Source organism: Loxodonta africana, chromosome 5 (assembly GCF_030014295.1).
Source record: "Loxodonta africana isolate mLoxAfr1 chromosome 5, mLoxAfr1.hap2, whole genome shotgun sequence".
Taxonomy (NCBI): domain Eukaryota; kingdom Metazoa; phylum Chordata; class Mammalia; order Proboscidea; family Elephantidae; genus Loxodonta; species Loxodonta africana.
In genome coordinates, this window is record NC_087346.1 from 158743115 (window position 1) to 158757763 (window position 14649).

At 48.3% G+C, this 14649-nt stretch overlaps 1 protein-coding gene across 10 annotated transcripts in view; it reads left to right on the forward strand.

The window, feature by feature from the left end:
* The window catches only part of HTT (huntingtin), a 193592-nt gene that overhangs the window by 54678 nt on the left and 124265 nt on the right, over positions 1–14649 (forward strand). For all 10 annotated transcript variants that reach the window (XM_003411334.4, XM_064286172.1, XM_064286170.1 and 7 more), the window contains exons 6-9: positions 200–338; positions 9062–9203; positions 10040–10218; positions 11340–11544. In XM_003411334.4, the coding sequence (XP_003411382.2) occupies positions 200–338; positions 9062–9203; positions 10040–10218; positions 11340–11544 (665 nt within the window). The remainder of the gene's footprint in view (positions 1–199; positions 339–9061; positions 9204–10039; positions 10219–11339; positions 11545–14649) is intronic.

The window sequence follows — 14649 nt, forward strand, 5'->3', positions numbered from 1 at the left end:
GAGTTGGAATCGACTCAACGGCAGTGGGTTTGGTTTTTTGGTTTGGTTCTTGCAGCTGAGGTTTGCCCTCGTCCGGTCTCCACTAAGTGTTATTTGTGTATAAAAACTGGCTTTTCCCTAACAGGTATTAAAATCGTTGCTTGTATTTCTCATTAAAGCAGACCTGGAAGAATAATGTGTGTTCCGTTCACTTGTGCAGGCCTTACCTGGTAAACCTGTTGCCTTGCCTGACTCGAATAAGCAAGCGACCTGAGGAGTCTGTTCAGGAGACCTTGGCTGCAGCTATACCCAAAATTATGGCTTCCTTTGGCAATTTTGCGAACGACAATGAAATTAAGGTATGATCTTGGCCTCGGCTCGCAACCGTCAGAACGACACCGTGAATGGGTCTTGTGAGGACTTAGGGCTTTGGGAAGGCAGCCCTTCTTGAGTTACATTGTGCTTCCTAATTTAGAGTAAAATCATTTGAGTTATTTTGAGGCACATGAGAGCTTCTTTCGACTTCTACTTTCTTACTGCACATTGAGGGTTGAATAGGGAGTTGGTTTATAGATGCAAATTCAGAAGGCATTTTTCCTGAGCAGCCTGGTTCTTGGTGGACTAGATTTATTCCTTGGCCTGGTTAAGGATAGGGGCCATGGGAGGGCTGCACCTGGAGAAGGTCCGTGAATGCTCACATCCTGTCATCTCAGACACTAGGTCATGACCCACTTGACTTCCGGCTTGTTCTGCCCCCAAACCTGCTTTAGTGTTTTACTTACAATGTCTGGAAACTGTGACCCCATCACATGGTCTGAGGCTACAGAACTCTTGACCTTCTCTTTTTTTTTGGGTAAATCCTGTGTTTGATCCAGAATAGCTCCCTGGGAGGTAGTGTAGTACAGTGGTTGAGCGCTCTTTTTGGAAGTAGGTGGACCTGGATTGAAATTCTGCCTTCTTTACTAGCTCTTTGCCCTTTGACAAATTACCTAACTGCTCTAAGCTTGTTTCCTTGCTTCCTTCTCTGTAAATGGGAAATCAGCAGTTCCCACATAGGGTTATTCTGAAAGTTACATGAATTAATGCGTGTAAAGAGCTTACGGCATGCCCAGCCCACAGAAGGCACTCAGTTAGTTGCTGCTGTTGTTATTAGTTGTATGACTTTGAATAAATGATTTAGCCTATCATTTTTTTCTCTGAGCTTTTCAATTTCCTTGTTAATACAACCTGTTGCCACACCTGTTGCCATCGAGTCAGTTCTGACTCATAGCAGCTGTAGCTCTTAACCACTGTGCCACCAGGGCTCCTGTCAATGCTAAGGAGACGTTAAGTCCTATGTCACGGGGTTTTGGAATGAGTCATCCTGGGAGTACCCTTGCTGCCCTCCTGCTGGATGCCTAATTCCTGGATCCAGTACCTTCATCTTTCTAGGTTTACGTCCTCGTTTTGGTGGAACACATCCTCTAGTAGCTTCCTGAGAAAGGGCGATGGCAGGTGAATTGTTTGAGATTTTGTCTTCCTAAAAATGCCTTTCTTCCCCTCTCACACCTGACTAGGTACAGAGTTCTGGGATGGAAGTCTTCCCCTCAGCATGTTAGAGGCTTCGCTCTACTGTCTTACAGTTCCCGGTGTTGCTGCAGGGAAGTTAAATGACCCAGGCCTTAACTTTTGTTTTTCTCTGGAGCTTTTGATTTTGAGGGGGAGGGGAGGTTAAATGCCAGGTACTTGGTAGGTTTTATGATTTGGGAACTTGGCATTCTTTAGTTCTGCATAACGTTAGTAAATCTTGGACAGTTTCCTCCTCTTTATTTTCTCTCTCTTTCTAACATTTGTTAGATATCGGCCTTCCTGGATTGACTCACATTTTTGTTGTCTTCTATTTTTCCCTTCGTTTTCTCTACTTTTTACAAGGTGTCCACCTCGAACCCTTCTATTCAGTTTTTGTTCCTGCTGTTACGTTCTGGATTTCTAAGAGCTTGCTCTTGTTTTCAAGATGTTTGTATTTTATGGCGTCCTGTTCTTGTTTCATGAAGCAGGTGTCTTACCTTCCTGAGAATATCGATTACAGTTTCTTGACACCTTCTTTTGTTTGCTTTTGGCTTTCTCTCTTCTCTTCGTTCTGGTCTTTTTGTTTTTGTCAGAGGCTGTCCATTTAGTGTGAGTGAGATACTAAAATGTTAATCGGAAGCTAGTGTGTGGGCAAACCCTGTCATCGGATGAGCTGCCTGGGGATGGTGAGCCTGCTCTCTTCTTGCTGGATCCTTTAAATGTCCGTATCCGTAAAGCTTTTTCTCATGAGCCAGTCAGCATCCTTAGAGAAGAATTCTCCTTACTGGAGGCATAAGCTTGGCCACATACGTCCTGGGACCTTAGCATAAATGGGAGTCGGCAGGCTCGTTATTCAGAATGCAGACTTCTCCTTAGTTTATCTGTTTTCTGAAAGTGTCTCACATCTGTTCTCAGCTGTGCAAGCCTCTCTAGAGATTGTCCCTCCCAGTCTTTGCTGGGAGTGAGAGGACACTCCCTGGGCTGCCTTGAATGGGAGAGGACATTTGGGGTTGAGTGGTTGGGAGTTTGCACAAGGAGCAGTGAGGCCAGCAGCCGTTTCCATCCCCACTCCACCTTCAAATGTACCTGGGGCCGCCAAATCTGGAGTTTTCTGGGAGCTCTCTGGCTTGAATAAGCTTGTTTTTTGTTGGCTAGCCCTCATGCTTCTCCTCCCATTCCCCCAGAACACTGGGGTTTGAGTGTCTTTCTGTGTGCTGACGACTCAGTTCCTGCTAGTTTACTTTCCAGCTTCCACAGTTTTGTTGACACCTCTGCCTACTGTCATCCCTGCCCTGTCTTTGTCCTTTGAGGGTTTATTTTTGTAAAACTGCTTTACATGATGGTGGTGGGGTTTCTGGGTAGCGGAGGTTCACGCGTTCATTCCAGCACGCGTGCTCAGAAGTCTCCCAACCTGTGGTGTAGTCTCGTTCTCCGGATTACTGTCAGAAGCTGCAGGTCGAAGGCTCTGTCAGCTCCAAGTCGATGAGACCCACTAGAGCACTGACTTTTCTTTTAATTGACGTATAATATACATACAGGAGGTATATAAATCATGAATGTACCCCTTGATGAATGATCACAAAATGAACTTACCCTTATAACTGCCACCCAGGCCAAGACCTAGAATGTTACCAGCACCCCAGAACCCCCTCATGCCGGCTCCCAGGCATGACTCCCTCCTTCTTCCTCAAACGTAACCACTGCCCTGGCTTCTGATGCCACAGACAGTCTGTCTGTGAATTCTGTGTACATAGGATCGTGTAGTTTGTCTGGTTTCTTTTGCACAACGTTAAGTCTGTAAGATGCGTCTATGCTGGTATGCATGTTAGGAGTTAGTGCAGGTTTCATAGCTGTGTAGTATTCCATTGTATGACTGTGCCCCAGTTTGTCCATTGTATTGTAGCTTTGTCGTACTGTGTCAGTTTGTTGTACTTTGGGGGCTTGCTTGTTGCTGTGATGCTGGAAGCTGTGCCACTGGTATTTAGATACCAGCAGGGTCACCCATGAAGGATGGATTCAGCTGAGGCTCCAGACTAAGACAGACTAGGAAGAAGGACCCAGCAGTCTACTTCTGAAAAGCATTAGCCAGCGAAAACCTTATGAATAGCAGCGGAACAGTGTCTGATATAGTGCTGAAAGATGAGCCCCCAGGTTGGAAGGCATTCAAAAGATGACTGGGGAAGAGCTGCCTCCTCAAAGTAGAGTCAACCTTAATAACGTGGATGGAGTAAAGCTTTCGGGACCTTCATTCACTGATGTGGCACGACTCAAAATGAGAAGAAACAGCTACAAACATCCATTAATGTTTAATAATTGGAACCTGGAATGTACAAAGTATGAATCAAGGAAAATTGGAAATCATCAAAAATGAAATGGAACACATAAACATTGATATCCCAGGCATTAGTGAGCTGAAATGGACTGTTATTGGCCATTTTGAATTGGACAGGCATATAGTCTACAATGCTGGGAATGACAACTCGAAGAGGAATGGTGTTGCATTCATCATCAAAAAGAACATTTCAAGATCTATCCTGAAGTACAACGCTGTCAGGGATAGGATAATATCCATATGCCTACAAGGAAGAACAGTTAATATGACTATTATTCAAATATATGCACCAACCACTAGGGCCAAAGATGAAGAAATAGAAGATTTTTATCAGCTGCTACAGTCTGAAATTGATCAAACATGCAATCAAGATGCATTGATAATTACTGGCAACTGGAATGCGAAAGTTGGAAACGAAGGATCGGCAGTTGGAAAATACGGCCTTAGTGATAAGAACAATGCCAGGGATCGAATGATAGAATTTTGCAAGACCAACGACTTCTTCATTGCAAACACCTTCTTTCACCAACATAAACGGCGACTATATACACGGACCTTGCCAGATAGAACACACAGAAATCAGATTGACTGCGTCTGTGGAAAGGAACGATGGAAAAGCTCAATATCATCAGTCAGAACAAGGCCGGGGCCCGACCGTGGAACACGCCATCAATAGCTCATATGCAAGTTCAAGCTGAAACTGAAGAAAATCAGAGCAAGTCCACAGGAGCCAAAATATGACCTTGAATATATCCCACCTGAATTTAGAGACCATCTCAAGAATAGATTTGATGGACTGAACACTAGTGACCGAACACCAGATGAGTTGTGGAATGACATCACGGACATCATCCATGAAGAAAGCAAGAGGTCACTGAAAAGACAGGAAAGAAAGAAAAGGCCAAGATGGATGTCAGAGGAGACTCTGAAACTTGGTCTTGAGCGTCGAGCAGCTAAAGCAAAAGGAAGAATTGATGAAATAAAAGAACTGAACAGAAGATTTCAAAGGGCGGCCCAAGAAGACAAAGTATTATAATGACATGTGCAAAGAGCTGGAGATGGAAAACCAAAAGGGAAGAACACGCTCGGCGTTTCTCAAGCTGAAAGAACTGAAGAAAAAATTCAAGCCTCGAGTTGCGATAGTGAAGGATTCTATGGGGAAAATATTAAACGATGCAGGAAGCATCAAAAGAAGATGGAAGGAATACACACAGTCATTATACCAAAAAGAATTAGTCGATATTCAACCATTTCAAGAGGTAGCATATGATCAGGAACCAATGGTACTGAAGGAAGAAGTCCAGGCTGCCCTGAAGGCATTGGCGAAAAACAAGGCTCCAGGAATTGATGGAATATCAATTGAGAAGTTTCAACAGACAGATGCAGCGCTGGAGGTGCTCACTTGTCTATGCCAAAAAATATGGAAGACACCTTCCTGGCTAACTGACTGGAAGAGATCCGTATTTATGCCTATTCCCAAGAAAGATGATCCAACCGAATGTGGAAATTATAGAACAATATCATTAATACCACACACAAGCAAAATTCTGCTGAAGATCATTCAAAAACGGCTGCAGCAGTAAATCGACAGGGAACTGCCAGAAATTCAGGTGGGTTTCAGAAGAGGACGTGGAACCAGGGATATCGTTGCTGATGCCAGATGGATCCTGGCTGAAAGCAGAGAGTACCAAAAGGATGTTTACCTGTGTTTTATTGACTATGCAAAGGCATTCCACTGTGTAGATCATAGCACACTATGGATAACATTGTGAAGAATGGGAATTCCAGAACACTTAATTGTGCTCATGAGGAACCTTTGCATAGATCAAGAGGCAGCTGTTCGGACAGATCAAGGGGATACTGATTGGTTTAAAGTCAGGAAAGGTGTGCGTCAGGGTTATATCTTTTCCCCATACCTATTTAATCTGTATGCTGAGCAAATAATACGAGAAGCTGGACTATATGAAGAAGAACGGGGCATCAGGACTGGAGGAAGACTCTTTAACAACCTGCATTATGCAGATGACACAACCTTGCTTGCTGAAAGTGAAAAGGACTTGAAGCACTTACTAATGAAGATCAAAGACCACAGTATGGATTACACCTCAACATAAAGAAAACAAAAATCCTCACAACTGGACCAATGAGCAACATCATGATAAATGGAAAGACTGAAGTTGTCAAGGATTTCATTTTACTTGGATCCACAGTGAACAGCCATGGAAGCAGCAGTCAGGAAATCAAAAGATTCATTGCATTGGGTAAATCTGCTGCAAAGGACTTCTTTAAAGTGTTGAACAGCAAAGATGTCGCCTTGAAGACCATGATGAGCCTGACCCAAGCCATGGTACTTTCATTCGCATCATATGCATGTGAAAGCTGGACAATGAATAAGGAAGACCAAGGAAGAATTGATGTCTTTGATTTGTGGTGTTGGCAGAGAATATTGAATATACCATGGACTGGCAAAAGAACGAACAAATCTGTCTTGGAAGAAGTGCGGCCAGAATGCTCCTTAGAAGCAAGGATGGTGAGATTGTGTCTTACATACTTTGGACATGATGTCAGGAGGGATCAGTCCCTGGAGAAGGACATCATGCTCGACAGAGTACAGGGTCAGCGGAAAAGAGGAAGAGCCTCAATGAGGTGGATTAACACAGTGGCTGCAACAATGAGCTCAAGTATGACAATGATTGTAAGGATGGTGCAGGACCAGGCAGTATTTCATTCTGTTGTTCATAGGGTCGGTGTGAGTCAGAATCAACTCCACAGCACCCACCAACAACAACAGCATCGTAGTTGAACACGTGGGTTTTAGACCCAGGACTACAAAGCTCTTGCGTGTTATGAATACTGCTTGTTGTTGTCGTGTTTTTAAAAATGGAGCCATCCGCCCTCAAGTATAATATGCTTCCTTCTCCCTTATGGGAAAATTTTTGTGTGGCCTGTGTATGTCTGTGGAAACCTGGTGGCATAGTGGTTAAGAGTTCAGCTGCCAACTAAAGGTTGGCAGTTTCATTCCACCAGGCGCTCCATGGAAACCCTAATGGGCAGTTCTGCTCTGTCCTACAGGATCCTTATGAGTCGGAATTGACTGGATGGCAAAGAGTTTGGTTTTTTTTGTTTGTATATGTCTGGCAGTTCCCTCTAGAGGGGGCTTCTTGGGGCTGTGGGGAGTTGGACCTTATAAGGACCCCTTGATCTCTCAGATTTGATTTTATCATTTATATTCCAGAGTATTTAAGTTTACGGTGAACTGGCTTTTCATAAGAGTGCTTAGCTTTTCATTGTGCTGAGAAGTCTGGACCAGGGCTTTGGACTGGTTCATCTGGATTCAACCCCTGCTGAGAATTAACGTTTCTACCCGAGATGTACCAAATCAGAATCTACATTTTAATAAAACCCACAGGTGATTGTTTTGTATAACTTCCTCAGAATTTGTTAGACACGCAGATTCTCAGCAGCGGGTTGAACTGGAATGAACTGGTTTGAAACTGTGCTTTGGACTTGTATGGAATGATTCTTACTCTACTTTTGCAGTCATGTGTGGATTTTTCACTCCAAGGAATTCTTTAAGATGCCAGTATCTTTTTGCAGCTAAAAAGTTTGTCGGCGATAAGCTGATTGAGTCCGCCAGGTGGTGTCCTGAGGAGGAGCTGGAGGCCCTACAGCATCGGGGCTCTTGTGGTCATAGGTCTGGTCGTCCACCACGCAGGCTCCGGAAGTCTGACGTGAAGACTTATCAGGAGTTGCTGCGTCTCTGAGAACCAGGTCTTACTGCCCACAGTGTGCCGGAGAAGCTGAGTTACCATCCACGTGCCAGCTTACTTACCGAGGGCCCCACGTAGTGGCATGCCCTTTCCGAGTTCTGCTCACAGTTGGTGGCTCACAAAGGCCCAGCTCACAGTCAGGAGGCTGGGGGTGGGGTCTTAGGGAACAGTTACCACACCAGTGCAGAGCGATGTCGTCCTTTCCATCCTTTGGTTGTCTCTGCTGGGACATGAATCACCATTGTTATGGTCGCTGTAGCACCTATTCCTTTGGGCTCTCCTGGAGGCCAGCGGCAAGCTCTTACTGTCTAGTTTCTGGGGAGCGCCCTGGTGCTGAGTATCATATGGTCATTATTCAGCTAGTTTCCAGGCTTTTTCCAGATACGACTTTCTGAGAGCGTCGCTTTTGACGTCAGCAGCATGTTCACCAGCCGCTCTTAGGCCAGGACACTGCTGTTGTTGGCTGGTGCTCTTTTCTCCTCAGCGATATTCTTTTTTGTTTTTGTTGCCTGCCTTTATTTTACATAGCGTTGTGTTACTGACCTCGTTCCTGAATACGCTGGGCCCACCTTGTCTAGAGCTGAGGGTTCCCTCACACAAGGACGGCGATGCTGAGCGAAACTCTCAGCACAGCTTATGTAGGAGTAGATGGACTCCGTGGTCACGCAGCCCTCAGCACAGCTTATGTGGGAGTAGATAGACTCCGTGGTCACGCGGCCCTCAGCACAGCTTATGTGGGAGTAGATAGACTCCGTGGTCACGCGGCCCTCAGCACAGCTTATGTGGGAGTAGATAGACTCCGTGGTCACGCGGCCCTCAGCACAGCTTATGTGGGAGTAGACAGACTCCGTGGTCACGCGGCCCTCAGCACAGCTTATGTAGGAGTAGATAGACTCCGTGGTCACGCGGCCCTCAGCACAGCTTATGTAGGAGTAGATAGACTCCATGGTCACGCGGCCCTCAGCACAGCTATGGAGGAGTAGATAGACTCCATGGTCACATGGGCCTCAGCACAGCTTATGGAGGGGTAGATAGACTCTGCTTGTGTGGCCCTCAGCCCAATTTGTAGATAGACTCCATGGTCACGCAACCCTCAGCACGGCTTATGGAGGGGTAGATAGACTCTGCTTGTGTGGCCCTCGGCCCAATTTGTGGAGGAGTAGATAGACTCTGTGCTCACGTGGCTCTCAGCACAGCTTATGGAGGAATAGATAGACTCTGTGCTCACGCGGCCCTCAGCACAGCTTATGGAGGGGTAGATAGACTCTGTGCTCACGCACGGCCCTTGAGTATTCCAAGGCAGAGTGCTTCCATTTAACCGTAGGCAAGTCTGGAATTGTTCACAGCTCATACCCTGTGAGAATTCAGAGCTTCTGATGCAAGACAAGCCTTACGAGCCATACGATATCTGGTTGGATTTTTGCCTATGTAGGTCCTGCTGAAGGCTTTCATGGCGAACCTGAAGTCCAGCTCACCAACCATCCGGCGGACGGCTGCCGGGTCGGCGGTGAGCGTCTGCCAGCACTGCAGGAGGACGCAGTACTTTTACAGCTGGCTACTGAATGTGCTCTTAGGTACGTGCAGGTGGGTTAGCCACTGTCCTGTTTCCTCTAGACCGGCCTTTGCAAATTTTGGAAAGCAAACACTCCCTGGGCTTCTGGGCCAGGCCATTTGCATCTGCTGACTGGCAGAATAAGCTAATGTGGGGCTGCCCTGAGCCCATGGGGGTCTTTGTGAGACTAGGAAAAGGCCCTGTCCTCAGTACAGACACAGCCGAGCACAGGAACACCCAGCTGGGCCAGTGGGCATGGCCAGATGACAGCCCCACACCTCTTCCTGGGCTGACCCTCTGTAGCAGAACTGCATAGCTAAGGGCAGTGGTTCTGCACAGTGAGTCCCGGGGCCTTAGGCTATCCTCAGGGGGCCCGTGTTTCTCCATCCAGCTCCTGGGTCTACTGACAGCTTCTCCTACAGTTTGGGGAATTGTAGAACTCAACAGCAGAAGTGCTGAGGTGAGTGTGTAGGCAAGTGATACCAGAGAGCTGCCTGCCTTTCAGATACAGTAAAGCTACTCTAAAGGGCCTCACCAAGCTACTCATGGATCCTGGCCACATAGTGAGGTACACTATATAGATTTTTTTTAAAAACATTTTATTATGTTTTTGGTGAAAGTTTACACAGCAAATGAGGTTCCCATCTACAATCTCTACACCAGTTGTCCAGCGACATGAGTTGCATTTTTCACAGTGTGTCAGCATTCTCTTTAGTTGTGTCCTGGTTGTTCCGTCATGCTGTGTGTTTTTTACAGTAATGTTGGTGCCCTGCTTGTCCCTCACTGCCAGCCTTTTGATGGGGTCCTGCCCTGGGTCAGAGGGTCAGAGGTGAGGAACTGTTATTGCTGTGGTTACAGGCCTGCTGGTTCCTGTGGAGGACGAGCACCCCACCCTTCTCATCCTGGGCGTGCTGCTCACCTTGAGGTACCTGGTGCCCTTGCTGCAGCAGCAGGTCAAGGACATGAGCCTGAAAGGGAGCTTTGGGGTGACGCGCAAAGAAATGGAAGTCTCTCCTTCCACGGAGCAGCTTGTCCAGGTGGGAGTTGCGTGGGTTCCTCTAGTCCTTCTACACAACGATTAAAATTCAAAGAATTGACTGATTTGGGAGAGAAGCGTTATGCTCTAGTGTTAAGAGAGTAGGCTCTGGAGCTGGACTGCCTGGGCTCCTGTGCCACGCTCACGATTTCTAGCTGTGTGGGGTCAGGGTGGAAGCCTAGGTTCACTGCCTCTAGCTGTGTGGGGTCAGGGCAGAAGCCTAGGTTCACTGCCTCCAGCTGTGTGGGGTCAGGGTGGAAGCCTAGGTTCACAATTTCTAGCTGTGTGGGGTCAGGGTGGAAGGGCTATGTTTATTTTTAAGAAATTTGCAACGCATAAATCATGGGAATTTACAGGATAACGTGGAAGCTAGTGATCACAGTGTTAGAAGTGATAAGACTTTCTTGGGGAAAAGTTAAGGCACAATTATTGCCAGCAAAAGTCTGTCAAAAACCAGACAAGTCACACGATAACTAAGAGCCCAAGAGACAGAAAGGGCCACGTGAGCCAGAGACTTACATCATCCTGAGACCAGAAGAACTAGATGGTGCCCGGCCACAACCGATGACTGCCCTGACAGGGAGCACAACAGAGAACCCCTGAGGGAGCAGGAGATCAGTGGGATGCAGACCCAAAATTCTCATAAAAAGACCAGACTTAATGGTCTGACTGAGACAAGAGGAATCCCGGCGGTCATGGTCCCCAAACCTTCTATTGGCCCAGGACAGGAACCATACCCGAAGACAACTCATCAGACATGAAAGGGACTGGACAGTGGGTAGGAGAGAGATGCTGATGAAGAGTGAGCTAATTATATCAGGTGGTCACTTGAGACTGTGTTGGCATCTCCTGTGTGGAGGAATGATGGGAGGATAGAGAGGGTTGGAAGCTGGCAAAATTGTCACGAAAGGAGAGACTGGAAGGGCTGACTCATTAGGGGGAGAGCAAGTGGGAGTATGGAGTAAGGTGTATATAAACTAATATGTGACAGACTGACTTGATTTGTAAACGTTCACTTGAAGCTCAATAAAAGTTAATTAAAAAAAAACCAAAAAACAGACAAGTAAAAATCTGGGAGACATTTGTAACCCATGGCAGTACTACCTGTGTTTTTACATCTAGGTTTATGAGCTGACTCTGCATTACACGCAGCACCCGGACCACAACGTTGTCACTGGCGCCCTGGAACTGCTGCAGCAGATTTTCAGGACGCCTCCCCCGGAGCTCCTGCAGGCCCTGACCACAGCTGGTGGCCTCGGGCGGCTCTCTATGGCCAGGGATGAGCCGAGCTGTCGGAGCCGGAGTGGGAGCATTGTGGAGCTCATAGGTGAGTCCTTAGAGACTGGGCTGCTGTGATTAACACGATTGCAGCACTAAAGAACCACTGCCTAACACAGCCGCAGTACTGAAACCACTGTCTGATGCGACCGCGGTACTGAAACCACTGTCTGATGCGACCGCAGTACTGAAACCACTGCTTAACACGGCCACAGTACTGAAACCACTGTCTGATGCGACCGCAGTACTGAAACCACTGCTTAACACGGCCACAGTACTGAAACCACTGTCTGATGCGACCGCAGTACTGGAACCACTCTCTGACGTGGCTGCAGTACTAAGCAACCACTGCTTAACACAGCCACAGTACTGAAACCACTGCCTAACACGGCCACAGTACTGAAACCACTGCCTGACGCAGCTGCAGTACTGAAACCACTGCCTGACGTGGCTGCAGTACTAAACAACCACTGTCTAACACGGCCGCAGTACTGAAACCACTGCCTGACGCACCTGCAGTACTGAAACCACTGCCTGACGTGGCTGCAGTACTAAACAACCACTGTCTAACATGGCCGCAGTACTGAAACCACTGCCTGACGTGGCTGCAGTACTAAACAACCACTGTCTAACATGGCCGCAGTACTGAAACCACTGCCTGACGTGGCTGCAGTACTAAACAACCACTGTCTAACACGGCCGCAGTACTGAAACCACTGCCTGACGTGCCTGCAGTACTGAAACCACTGTCTAACACAGCCACAGTACTGAAACCACTGCCTGACGCGGCCGCAGTACTGAAACCACTGCCTAACACGGCCGCAGTACTGATACCACTGCTTAACACGGCCGCAGTACTGAAACCACTGCCTGACGCGGCCGCAGTACTAAACAACCACTGTCTAACACGGCCGCAGTACTGAAACCACTGCCTGACACGGCCGCAGTACTGAAACCACTGCCTGACGCGGCCGCAGTACTGAAACCACTGCTTAACACGGCCGCAGTACTGAAACCACTGCCTGACGCGGCCGCAGTACTGAAACCACTGCCTGACGCGGCTGCAGTACTGAAACCACTGCTTAACACAGCCGCAGTACTGAAACCACTGCCTGACACGGCTGCAGTACTAAACAACCACTGTCTAACACGGCCGCAGTACTGAAACCACTGCCTGACGTGCCTGCAGTACTGAAACCACTGTCTAACACAGCCACAGTACTGAAACCACTGCCTGACGCGGCCGCAGTACTGAAACCACTGCCTAACACGGCCGCAGTACTGATACCACTGCTTAACACGGCCGCAGTACTGAAACCACTGCCTGACGCGGCCGCAGTACTAAACAACCACTGTCTAACACGGCCGCAGTACTGAAACCACTGCCTGACACGGCCGCAGTACTGAAACCACTGCCTGACGCGGCCGCAGTACTGAAACCACTGCTTAACACGGCCGCAGTACTGAAACCACTGCCTGACGCGGCCGCAGTACTGAAACCACTGCCTGACGCGGCTGCAGTACTGAAACCACTGCTTAACACAGCCGCAGTACTGAAACCACTGCCTGACACGGCTGCAGTACTAAACAACCACTGTCTAACACGGCCGCAGTACTGAAACCACTGCCTGACGCGGCTGCAGTACTGAACAACCACTGTCTAACACGGCCGCAGTACTGATACCACTGCCTAACACGGCCACAGTACTGAAACCACTGCCTGACGCGGCCGCAGTGCTGAAACCACTGCCTGACGCGGCCGCAGTGCTGAAACCACTGCCTGACGCGGCCGCAGTGCTGAAACCACTGCCTGACGCGGCCGCAGTGCTGCAACCACTGTCTGACGCGGCCGCAGTGCTGAAACCACTGCCTGACGCGGCCGCAGTGCTGAAACCACTGCCTGACGCGGCCGCAGTGCTGAAACCACTGCGTAGCACAGCCACATACTGAAACCACTGCCTCATAGAGACCCTGTAGGAAGGTCAACCAAACCAAACCAAACCTGGTATGGTCGAATCCATTCTGACTCACAGAGACACTATAGGACAGAGTAGAACTACCCCATAGGATTTCCTAGGCTGTAATCTTTATGGAAGCAGATTGCCAGGTCTTTCTCCCACAGAGCAGCTGGTGGGTTCCAACTGCTGACCTTTCATTTAGCAGCCAAACGCTTTAGCCACTGTGCCACTAGGGCTCTTTGACCACAGTCTTAGTGACCCTTTATTGAGTTTTGGCCTCAGCACTATGCTGAGCAGTTTACATTTAATTTTTTGCACAACTTTCATTAATGCAGGTGTTGTCCTTGTTTTGCACACAGGACTAAAGGATAGAAAGGTTGGGTGGTAAGACAAGGCCAAAAGTAAAGCCCAACCTCCAGACTCTGGTTCTGTCCCACTTGGCAGCCTCCATGTGTCTTCTCAAGGGTCAAGAGGCGAAACTGTTACAGAAAGCATCTCCATGGTCCTTCAGGTCACTTTGCCAGAGATGGGATCTTCACAAGGATTTTAGAGTTCTTTTCTGCCCTTTTGGTCCTTTTTATCCCCCCAACTGACTAGAAAATCCCTTCCATTCCTGAGGCAGCCACTTCCACTGCCTGGTCTCTGCACTTCTTTCTGTGCTTTTGGGAACTGGGCCTAATTCCATATAGTCTTGGGGTCTGGGCCCTAATTTCATAAGCTCTTAGGGACTGGGCCCTAACTCCATGTGCTCTTGGGGACTGGGCCTGACTCCATGTATTCTTGGGGACTGGGCCCTAACTCCATGTGCTCTTGGGGACTGGGCCCTAACTCCATGTGTTCTTGGGGACTGGGCCCTAACTCCGTGTAGTCTTGAGGACTGGGCCCTAACTCCATGTGCTCTTGGGGACTGGGCCCTAACTCCATTTGCTCTTGGGGACTGGGCCTACCTCCATGTATTCTTGGGGACTGGGCCCTAACTCCATGTATTCTTGGGGACTGGGCACTAACTCCATGTGCTCTTGGGGACTGGGCCCTAACTCCATGTGCTCTTGGGGACTGGGCCTAACTCCATGTGCTCTTGGGGACTGGGCACTAACTCCATGTGCTCTTGGGGACTGGGCCTAACTCCATGTGCTCTTGGGGACTGGGCACTAACTCCATGTGCTCTTGGGGACTGGGCCTAACTCCATGTATTC